This window comes from Danio rerio, chromosome 13 (assembly GCF_049306965.1).
Source record: "Danio rerio strain Tuebingen ecotype United States chromosome 13, GRCz12tu, whole genome shotgun sequence".
Classification (NCBI taxonomy): domain Eukaryota; kingdom Metazoa; phylum Chordata; class Actinopteri; order Cypriniformes; family Danionidae; genus Danio; species Danio rerio.
The window spans coordinates 15,627,680-15,639,914 of record NC_133188.1 but is presented as its reverse complement, the minus strand read 5'-3'; the positions used below and the strand labels follow the sequence as shown (position 1 = coordinate 15,639,914).

Below are 12,235 nucleotides of genomic sequence, written 5' to 3'. Positions count from 1 at the left end.
CGAGTACACATGTGTAAAGCAAAGTATTGCACAGTAATATTCAAATGGGTTGGTTAAATGACTCAACAACTTTTTTTTTTTTACTTAGTAAAGCAAATTAGATTTTTGGCAAAAACTTGACAAAAATAAATATTAATTATTGTACTTTTTCTTGTCAGCACACACAAGATAGTTTTAAATTCGTTTTGCATGCTGGTCACTAACTATTGATTTTATCAAAGGGGTTATGGTGTTGCTGAGTACGGCACTGCGGCTCAGTGGTTAGAACTGCTGTCTCATAGTAAGGAAGACACTGGTTCGAGTCCTGGCTGGGCCAGATTGCGCTCTGTGTAGTGTTTCTACAGGGATGTGTTTGTGTGGGTTTCCTCCGGGTATTCCGGTTTCCCCCACGATCCAAAGACATGCAGTATAGGGAAACTGGCTGAACTAAATTGGCTAAAATATGAGTGTGTGTGTATATGAGTCTGTATGAGTGTTTCCCAGTACTGGGTTGCAGCTGGAAGGGTATTCCCTGTGTAAAACATATGCTGGAACAGTTGGTAGTTCATTCTGCTGTGGCAACCTCTGTTCATCAGAGATTAAGCCGAAGGAAAATGAATGAATGAAAAAATGATGTTGCTGTTCGATCAACTTTTAACTAACATGAACAAATACAGCAGTAAATGTATGGTTTACTGTTTGTTCATGTTAGTAAATGCATTAATTAACATTAACTAATGAACCATATTGTAAAGTGTGACCTTTGCTTTTAGCTGTGAATCTAACGTTACAGTGTATAACAATTAAATACAGACACTTACCTGCACCCTTGCCATATTTAGCACTGTGTGTCCAGCCTGTGGCCGAAACGAAGCCTAGCTGGCGACAGAGGACATGAGCATTGGCCAGTGAGAAGTCATCATCACAGATGGTGCCCCACTCGCCTTTGTAAAACACCTCAATGCGACCCTCGTTGTGCTTTCTAGGGAAACCAGACAGACGAAACTTCAGCGAGTCTGGGTTGTCTGCCGTCTGGGGAGTTGGCGTGGGGCTGGAGCGTGCTGGTGGTGTGGTCTGGGCAAAGCATGATGGAATCCAAACATTCAGTAAGAAGACAATGATGTGTCGACACCATTGATGCAGCTCCATGTGAGGCTCTAAAATGGAGAGCAAACACAAAGAAAAATGTAAGTGAACTGTATGTTTTGAGCGTTAAACTTTTACATTTATATTGTATTCTGGTCACTTTGGTTGTTTAACATCAGAGGTTTCAAACTCAGTTGCTGGAGAGCCGCAGCCCTAATTCCAAACCCTGCTCCACCACACTTACTTTTAGGTTTAAAACACACCTAAAGCACTCAATTAGTTTAATCAGGTGTGTTTAATTAGGGTTGTAACTAAACTGTGCAGAGCTGTGGCACTACAGGAACTGAGTTTGACGCCTGTGTTCTACCCCAATTTTGACTGACAAAATGTTTAATCATAATGAATTAACTTTGACGGCAACATTTTAGAATAACCAAAACTGCATACTGGTTTAAACAATGATCTATTTTAGACAACTTTCAAAATTATTGAGAAAATCCTGCTGTTAAAAAAAAAATGTATTTCCCATAACTGTAATGCAACTTCAGCATCTTGTGGGTAAGTCAAATGTTCAGAATCAAAATAAACAAACTAAACTATTACAGTATTTTCGATTAAATAAAGAGTGATATTTCATGAAATTACATTGAGATGTGTGCAAGTTGCATCCGATTTCTTACACATTTTGAACTTTATTTTTTTGTTTTTGTGATAACAATGGCCAATCATTCATTTATTCATTCAATTTCATTTCGGCTTAGTCCTTTATTAATCAGGAGTTGCCACAGAATAAACTGCCAGCTTATCCAGCACGTTTTACACAGCGGATGCCCTTCCAGCTGCAACCCAACACAGTAAAACATCCAAACACACTCATTCACACACATACACTATGGCCAATTTAGATTACCCAATTCACCTATATCACATGTTTTTGGACTTGTGGAGGAAACCGAAGCACCTGGAGGAAACTCAGGTGAGCATGGGGAGAACATGCAAAATCCACACAGAAATGTCAGCTGACCCAGCTGGGGCTCAAACCAGCAATCTTCTTGCTGTGAGGCGATTGTGCTACCCACTTTTACCCACTGTGCTGCCCCAATGGCCAATCAAATACTTTAGAAAAAAATCACAGTTGATAAAGTTGGATTAGAAGTGCGTACTATTCTGTGCTTCTCACTCTCTCACCACAAATAAAAAGTGATTTCGTGTAAATCATATTAATCAACATTCAAAATCAATATTACAATATAAAAAGCAATAACTAAGAATTATTTATACTGCAGTCCTACTACTCATCCTACAAGTTTTGAAAGACTAAAGTCATTAAAGTAAATTTAAAAAATGGTTGACTTTGAAGCTATTTTTACTTAAAATTTGTTAATAAACTTCACAAAAATTCCAAAGAAATAAAATTAAATACAGTCAATTAATTATAAACATTTAAGCTTGCTTTTTTGTAAAATGCACAGCACCAAATTTTTGTTTTATTAAAAAAATGGAGTAATGGAAACTCATTACTGATATAAATTATTGAATTTCTGATTCAATAATGATTCAAGAATTACTGATATAAATAAAACTAAGCAGAAAAAAGATATATATATATATATATATATATATATATATATATATATATATATATATATATATGTATATATATATATATATATATATATATATATATATATATATATATATATAAACCCACTAAATAGAAAATAAACAAATAAATAAATAAAAAACATTAAAGCTTTGCACTAACTCTTATCAAGTCTAAAATAAGGTCTGCATTCCAGATTTCCAACACTTCCTGGAAAATCACTGTAATCATTAATCATAATGAATTAACTTTGACGGCAACATTTTAGAATAACCAAAACTGCATACTGGTTTAAACAATTATCTATTTTAGACAACTTTCAAAATTATTGAGAAAATCCTGCTGTTAAAATAAAACGTATTGTTACATTTCTCAAAAAAATATAAAAGTAACTATTTACAGCAGTCTTTCTAGGTAGCCATTAGCACCTGCTGCCACTCTGACTTTGAGGTAAGCAATAAATGGTTTAACTGAGCCTCCCACTGACTGTGTGCTTGAGTGACAGGAGGCTAATCTCTTCAGGAGTTTTGTATACAGTATGACAATCAAACGAAAACTGAGCTGATCATATGACAGCTCCTTACTGGTGCGGCTGCAGGGATTCATTAAAGCAACAACAGATTAACAGAGGTCACAGTGGAGCCTGTGGCCCTCAGAGGAATGTGCAAAAAGACCTGTTACACAAACATGTCATGTGCCCCTCTGTTCTGTGCCTTTCTGTTCATTTGAATATCAAGAAATATCATCAACACAATTTTCCAAATCAGGATAAAAATATTGGGCCATTTTTGATCCAGTGGACTTAATAATAAATTAATAATTCAACTTTCAAGTTTATTTGTTAATTTATTTTCTTTTTCGGCTTAGTCCCTTTATTAATCAGTGGTCGCCACAGCAGAATAAACTGCCAACTTATCCAGCATAACATGCAGAACTCAACATGCAAGAACACTCCACACAGAAATGCCAACCGACTCAGGCGAGGCTCGAGCCAGCAACCTTCTTGCTGTGAGGCGATCGTGCTACCGTGACTCCAAATTTCATGCTCATCGGTCTAAAAAGATTGTGATGTTTCTGTCATGAACATTTAAAACAATGTAATTTCAGCTGAACTGAGTGCAGCAATCAGTTCTGCAAAATTAAATCGCTGTACATTTTCATATAGGAAACAATCAATTGTATCAATTGAATTTGCTTTTGTTGATTGCATCGTTTTGCAATAATTTGGCTTTTTAAAGCAGTAATAAAACTACATTACCCATGATGCTGTGCAGAAAATTCAACGCAATCTCACGGCAATTCGTAACTTTTTGATTTAGTGGCTAATTCGTTTGATTTCGTACGATGTAATTCGTACAATTTAGTACCATTTGCTCATCACCCAAAGACGGTTGGGGTTAGAAGTGGGGTTAGGTGCCACGCCTCATTTTTAAAATCGTACATTTTCGTACGACTATACTCGTATGAATTAGCCACTAAACTGACAAAACGTAAAATACTTATGTTTCCTCATGAGATCAGGCTGAGGAATTACACCAATCAGAAAATGTCAGCGAGCAAACTAGGCACACACAAAAAAAAAAACATTTAAAGACCCGCCCACTAACGCTGCAAATGATTAAAATCCAATCAACAATAGTTTTATACTTCCTATAAAACAGTATTGTAGGCCTACAGATTAATACAACTGTTTGCATGGGATTGTAGATCTTTCCTCACATATCTTGAACCATTTGAATAAGGTTTTAACCTCAAATCAAAGTTTGTAATGTGATTCACCTTTGGTTAATTTGGTTCTTGGCTTACACTGCTTTAAGACTTCTAATGCCCTCTACTGAGGACACTATAATGAATCGTTTCACATTTTTGGAATAAAATGCAACTCTTGCAAATATAATTCAATACCATTTGTACACATAACCGCAGCTAATTGAAATTAAGTAAATAAAACATTTCTGGGTCCAAGATACTGTATATTTATCTTCATTTTATTTTCATCTTCCCACAAATGGATTATGATGCAATAAAGAACACCTACCAATGTAGACACATATTAAATCTGCATTTAATCATATAAAACAAGTCTTAATAGTCATTTCAAGAATCTAACATATGCAAGTTGCGTTAAATGTGTTAGAATATGTCAAGAATGAATAGACAAACGACCTCTCAACCCGTGAATGGATCCAATTACAAGGTATAGAATAAGAATCTGGCGAGCTATTGAAAACAGATATTCAGTAGCTCAGGGTTGAACGATTCACAGACACACTAAATTACGGTATTTTAACTGTAATTATAAAAAAATCAAACTGACCGCAAACTAAACTACTACCCATTACATCTGTAAACTATATCACGCTTTGGAATGCCTGATCTACTTGCTGAGGTAACGGTGAAGCAGACAGACCTGGATTTGTGGAGAGTTCATGGACAGATTTTTTAGATTGCATTTAGTTCCTACACATATAAGAAAGATTGCTAACTGGTATTTCATTGTTAATATAATGTGACCCCAAATCAGATCTCTTGGTCAGATTTAAAGAAATACTATGCGGAGGGGGAGAAAAACACTTCTGATAAACCGAAAGCGCTGTTAACCGTTTTCTTCTCAACGTAAAAGTATTAAAAAGACAGTTTCAGGTTTTAATAAACTTCACTGCAAAACTGAGAGAAGTCTGCCATCACATAATGGAGTTTAACTATGATCTCTTTACAAATAAATCATTAATTCAACGGTATTTATAACACAAAAAAGTCAAATATTCAATAACGTCCTATTATAAATAAATATATAAGACAATTGCGCATTTCCATTTTCACTTACCTCAAGTTAACCAGTTTCCCCTAGCAGTCTTTAGCACACTGTTTGTATTCAATCTTAGAGCCCGAAAAGCATTCAGAAAGCACCGCGAGAGCCGCTGCAGCACTGAGACGCTGTAAAGCGGAGAAAAGTAGCAGAAAAAACGGCTGTGTATGAAGAGGATGCCAGCTGGACAGAGAGAGACAGAGGAGTAAAGGTGGAGCTGACTCGTGGACGACTTCACACGAATGAAAGGGGGCAGGATTTATTTGAGGAACAACACAGCCCTTTCACAGCGCAGGAAAAGATTTTCCGACTTGCATAACGGAACGTTTCTCTGGTCAGTCACGTTTTAACGTTACATGAAATCTGAATCTTCAAAAACTTTCATTCAGCTTTCTTCACAAATTTAACTAGATAACCGGTAATAATAAAACTGTCGTAGCCTACACAAATTTTAATAGCCTACTGCTAGAAATGACAACATATTATTTAAGAATGACCTGCATGTAAATCCATGAAAGGAATTAAATTCAGTTCATTTTAAATGAATAACTTGTTATTAGATTGATAACTATACTCAAAACCGTCCAAACTTATGAAAAACATTTTTTTTTAAAAACCTGAAAACAACAAAAATTACTTTGCCAAAAACGTTAAAAAGGGCGTCACGTGGTATAGCACGATCGCCTCACAGCAAGAAGGTCGCTGGTCTAAGCCCCAGCTGGGTCAGTTGGAATTTCTGTGTGAAACACAGCTGCTGCGACCTTGTTAATAAAGGGACTAAGCCAAAAAGAAAATGAATGAATGAAAAATGTAAAAAAAAAATTAATTAACATTAAATCTATGGGCGACGGTGGGTAGCGCTGTCGCCTCACAGCAAGAAGTTCGCTGGTTCGAGGAGAAGCCCCTGTCTGCAGCTCGCAGATCTGGGCGGGGATGAATGTGGGGCGGGGCTGCACATTCAGCCACGCCCATCTGTAATTTCATTGGTTAGTGGAAACGTAATAGCGTGAATGCCCACTACGTAGTGTCAGTAAACAGGAAATGCATGTACAATTTCTTAAATATTATTTTTATTGTTAATAAACACAGAAATGCACAAAAGTGGACATTCTTGCTGAGCGTTTTATATGTTAATTATGTTAACAGTTATGTGAATTTCATAATGGTATTTTTCCTGCTAAAAAATATTACAAAAGACTCAAAAGACTCTTTTCACAATGGTGTCACTTCAGAAACGCAGTGATTTTAGTTCTGATATTTTAATGGTTTATTATTTTGCTTCAAAATGCAAATGCATATTGCATATTTACAACAAATAAAGATGGAGAGAGAAAAAATAAATAAATAAATAAAAATGCAGTGTTTTTAGTTCAGTTTAATTTTTTCCCTTTGAATGGAAGAGTTCTCTGGAAAATTTACAATTGAAAATATTAAAATTATACTTTGATTTAAGTCTATTAAAAATATTGGGCATGTGTCCAATTGTTTTTCTTTCAATACTGCACTGCTTTGAGTTTTATTAAGAGCAGGAATAAGCTATTATTTATTAAGGGAAGTATACGTTTGTAACCTTTTTACTTATTAAATCTGATTATTTCATCATATAATGGATTTATTTTTACTTTGATGCTGCTATGAATATACATGTATATGCTCTGTTATATGTAAATGTTCCAGCATGAGTAAAATTTTATATTAATTTTTTTCATATTACATGGTGTGTCATCTATGAATGCAATCAATTTCATTATTTATTATTTACTAATCCATTAAAGTTTTGTTCAGTTACTCCATTTGAATGAAGACAGTGCTCTGCTGCCACCTACTGGGTGGTTTTGATATCTGTTCTACAATTTAATTAATAAGTTACAAATCATTTCATAATCTAATATTACTGATTTAAAATGCAGTCTTCTTGGTTTTATTTTTGTATTATTTGTAAATGCAGGGTAAATACTTTAATACCACTTTCTAACAACCCTTCTGTGTCCATTTCTGCACTGTAGATCTTTAAAAATATTTTTTATAATGATTTTGTTTGGTTATTAAGAGTCACATACAACATTGTTATTCTATTTCATTTAATTAGAATATTAAATACACTTAATATTATATTAATAGTGTGGCACAAACGGCCAGTTTTATTTATTACTTATCTATCAGGACACAAATTAATGAAAATAAATTTGACATTAATAAGTGCAGCACTCGTGTAAACTTCTGATTTTTTTTATTTGACAAATCCTGAGAAATAAATACCAACTTCATCTTCAGTAAAACACCAACACAAAGCAATACAGTCAGTTGAAAGTCCCTCTTTCTCGGTTCGAGTAAAAATCTGGCAGATCTGTGTTTTTTAGATGTCAGATGTCTCACCTACAGAACATCTGTGTATGCACATGCACACGTACAAAAGGAAGACTGACAATTTATAGAAAAAAATAATAATAATTTAAGATACAGCAGTTTGTGATTAATATCTTTAATAAACATAAAAACAATTATATATTTTTTACAGGGAAATTCCACTACAGCATTAGTAACAATCTGCAGTAAAAAGTGCTTGGCATATTCTGTACTCTTTATCATGTGTACACACACACACACACACACACACACAGCCTGCTTCTTGAATTTTGGATTACTGACAATGGCTCGGCGAGGCAGTGGCGCAGTAGGTAGTGCTGCCACCTCACAGCAAGAAAGTTGCTGGGTCGCTGATTCGAACCTCGGCTCAGTTGGCGTTTCTGTGTGGAGTTTGCATGTTCTCCCTGCCTTCGCCTGGGTTTGCTCCGGGTGCTCCGGTTTCCCCCACAGTCCAAAGACATGCGGTAAAGGTGAATTGGGTAGGCTAAATTGTCTGTAGTGTATGAGTGTGTGTGTGTGTGTGTGGATGTTCCCCAAAGATGGGTTGCGGCTGGAAGGGCATCCGCTGCGTAAAAACCTGCTGGATAAGTTGGCAGTCCATTCCGCTGTTGTGACTCTGGATTAATAAAGGGACAAAACCGACAAGAAAATGAATGAATGAATGAATGAATGAATGAATGACAATTGCTCAGAAGGTCCTGGATGTCAGTGAGAGTTGCAGAAATGTCCCATCACCATCCTGTGTGACAACTCTCAGTAGGATACACTAGAGGATCTCAGGCGGCATCTGTACAAAATAACCAACAATCATCAACATGTCGCTTAACATACAGTATATTAAAGTTAAACTCAAAGAATTAAATTTGTTTATACTAGGCATGCCCCTCCTCACATTCCCCTTTGCATAAGTTTCATGCATGGGTTATAAAGTAAAAAAAAAAAAAAAAGAGAGAACATGAAGTGTAAATAAATATATTAAAAATTATTAAATGCACAAATCTATTAAAACAAAAGAGAGAAAGAACTGAGGTAAAATAAAATAAAACAGAGAATATGCTCCACAGGAATCATAGTGATGACTATATATATCAATGCCAATGATCTGCAAACAGAATGTAGTACAGATCAGTAAGTTAAGAATCAAGTTTTATATTGTACATATTTAGCATTAACATTACCAGAGTATATCAATTAGAGAACATGCCACAAAGAAAAATATATTTTGTTATCTTTGATATTAATAAACTTCATGTGATGAACTGTTTTGCTCAAAACTCTTTAAAGTTTACATTATTCTTCTAAGTGAATAAAACCACCAACTGTACGATCAACCTGGAAAACGCCAACCCTAACACAGAAAACATTTTTTTTTAGGCTTTAAAACTTCATATCTCCTTAAAGGCCTTTAATTAAATAAATGACACATAATACGTGAGGTGTACTGCACTATAATTTGACCATTTACATGACAGAAGATGTGTACTTACCATGCAGAGATGAAAACCGGAATCGAAAGCATACATTACATCAACGTCTGTTTCCATGAACCAATGAAAGACTTGTGGGCGGAGTGACATGTTCAGTCTCGCCCATTTATGGGCGGGGCTGCACATTCAGCTCCGCCCCATATTCAGCCCCGCCCCGATCTGCGGGCTGCAGACGGGTGTACTTGGGTTCGAGGAGTGTGAAGTTCTCATGTTGTCCCTGTGTTGGCGTGGGATTCCTCCAGGTGCTCCGGTTTCCCCAACAATCCAAAGACATGCACTATATGTGAATTGGGTAAGCTAAATTGGCCATAGTGTTTGTGTGGGTGTGAATGCAAGAGTGTATGGGTGTTTTGCAGTGCCGAGTTGCAGCTGGAGGGGCATTTGCTGCGTAAAACATATGCTTGATAAGTTGGCGGTTCATTCTGCTGTGGTGACCCCTATAAAGGGACTAAGCAAAAAAGAAAAAATAATGAATGAATGAACATTAAATTTACTTTCAAATAAAAAAGTAATTAGTATTTTAAAGTCTTTGTATACCTTAAGCTCAAATTAAACCACAAAGTATAGTAAATATTTTTTTAAATGTTGCATATCTTAAAATAATAATGTAATAATCTCAGGGAGAAAATTATGTATTATGATGGTCTTCAAAATATGTGCAAACATATCCTTAATAATCCTTAATCATAATGATCCTACTAAAAATAAGTTTTTATTTTTATAATTTTTATCTAGTATATTTTTGTTTTATTTAAATAGGGTCTCTGCATTTTTACCAAGTTAAATTTAGGAGTTTTAAAGACATTAAAATGTTAAAATAGATATATCTATTTATATATATATATATATATATATATATATATATATATATATAAAAAAAGTTAAAAGATTTATTCAAACAAATTGTTGGTGATTGTTGGCTAGATTGGCTGCACATGAACAAAGGAAAATCAAGACCTAATAAAAAACCTTGTAAGTACCTGAAATATAGTTTTTGAGATTTAAGACATTTAAAAATTAAGACCCCACGGACACAGCGGTATGAACCGCTAATGCCGAGTTCAGACTGCATGATTTTCAAAGTAGTCGTGTCACAGTTGTTTTCACACTGCATGACTATCTGGGCTAGCGTTTCGTCGCTGCTTTGTTTACACTGCAAGATGGATCGACGACAGGGACTTTCACATTGCATGATTTTACTATAGGAAGAATCGCCGACAACTTCGTCCAAACTACGTCTCACAGCCAAAAACACGTATTATATCTATTGTTATTAACTACATCATGAGAAAGAAGCCTTTAATGGGGTAGAACATGTACATGTTTGCTCACCTGCGTTTAAAGGGAATTAGCCATTTCTCCTCAACGTTGATAATAAACTAATTTCTTTCTGTATGAAACGTCAAACAGACATGGTTGCTCCTGAGTCCTGTCAAACCTCCACTAGTTTTTCCTCCATTTCCTCCATTTTCCAGCGCTTTTAACTTCTCCCCCAGCCTCCCGCTGGCCTGCAGCAGGTATACACACACGCACACACAAGTGAAAGCTGCTCTCTTATTGGCTGTAGGTATGGAATCAGTTTAGTCTCAAAAGAAATTCATGCAAAAGACACAATGTACACATGCGTAGCCAATTTCACGTGCATAAAATCAAATTCACGTGCGTAAAATATTTATTTATATTCACAAAAAATTTTCACGTGCTCAAAATAAAAATACATTTTCATAAAATACGTTTCACAAATGCAAAACACAAATGCAATGTATAAGAGTGTGCAAAAAGTTTTTCAATTCAATTCAATTCAGCTTTATTTGTATAGCGCTTTTACAATGTAGATTGTGTCAAAGCAGCTTCACATAAATGGTCATAGTAACTGGAACAGTGTGGTTCAGTAACTGGAACAGTGTGGTTCAGGTTTTAGTGTTTAAGTTCAGTTCAGTTTAGCTCTGTTCAGTGTGATTTAATCATTACTGAGAGTTCAAACACTGAAGAGCAAATTCATCGATGCGTAGCTCTACCAATCCTGAACCATGCGAGGCAGTGGCGACAGCGGAGAGGGAAAAAAAACTTCACCTGATGAGAGTGAAGAAAAAAAACCTTGAGAGAACCAGACTCAGTTGGGCACGACCATTTTAATTTCTCCGCTGGCCAAAAGTCTTGTGCAGAACTTCATTCGCCGTGGTTTATGCTGGAAGATGGCCTCAATGAAGACTCGTCTGTCCCTGGAGCGTCGCTGGAATCAGACACATGTTCTCCACTCCCCACGACCATCAGCACAGCAGCAGCTCAGGATATGGCCTGGTCCCGGATATGGAATCCTTGGGATCATCACGTCGCTGGTCTTGGATCCAATCAGTGACTCCGCCTAATCTGAGGACCTCGGGATGAGTATCCCCAGGTGAAAATAGAGAATAAAGAGAATAATTAGCGTAGCTGCTGTTCATAGTGTATATAAGCAAGATGTAGAAGCCAGTGTGGAACCCGCTAGGTGATGCACTGAGTGTATGCTTTACTAAACAGATAGGTCTTTAATCTAGTTTTGAACTGGGAGAGTGTGTCTGAGCCTCGGACATTACCAGGAAGGCTATTCCAGAGTGTAGGAGCCATGAAAGAGAAGGCTCGACCTCCTTTACTTGATTTTGCTATTCTAGGTACTACCAGAAGCCCTGAATTTTGAGATCTTAAGGAGCGAGTTGGTTCGTAGCGAGACAGAAGGTTGGTTAGATAAACAGGAGCTAGATTATTTAGAGCTTTATAGGTGAGAAGTAATATTTTAAATTCAATACGAAACTTAACAGGCAGCCAGTGTAAGGAGGATAAAATTGCGGTTATGTGATCATATTTTCTAGACCTGGTCAGAACTCTGGCTGCTGCATTTTGTACTAATTGAAGTTTGTTAATAGA

At 36.0% G+C, this 12,235-nt stretch overlaps 1 protein-coding gene and 1 long non-coding RNA gene across 29 annotated transcripts in view; both read right to left on the bottom strand.

Annotated features, from left to right (window-relative positions):
• Positions 1–6,402, bottom strand: part of loxl3b (lysyl oxidase-like 3b) — a 177,721-nt gene extending 171,319 nt beyond the window's left edge. For 25 of the 28 annotated variants that reach the window (XR_012388454.1, XM_073919368.1, XM_073919364.1 and 22 more), the window contains exons 1-2: positions 5,496–5,684; positions 801–1,136 (exon numbers count right to left, since the gene is read on the bottom strand). Coding sequence is in view for 27 of the 28 variants with exons in the window: in XM_073919368.1 (XP_073775469.1) it covers positions 801–1,128 (328 nt within the window). In the remaining variant the exon portion in view is untranslated. Of the gene's footprint in view, positions 1–800; positions 1,137–2,026; positions 2,182–5,495; positions 5,685–6,308 lie in introns of those variants that run through there. The other 3 variants (XM_073919361.1, XM_073919374.1, NM_001145684.2) reach the window with 2 other exon arrangements.
• A 1,290-nt stretch (positions 6,403–7,692) lies between these two features.
• Positions 7,693–11,365, bottom strand: LOC141377161 (uncharacterized). The gene is made up of 2 exons (XR_012389222.1): positions 10,664–11,365; positions 7,693–9,779 (listed from the first exon to the last, which is right to left on the bottom strand). It is a non-coding gene; the product is annotated as an uncharacterized lncRNA (long non-coding RNA).
• Between the last annotated feature and the right edge of the window lie 870 nt (positions 11,366–12,235).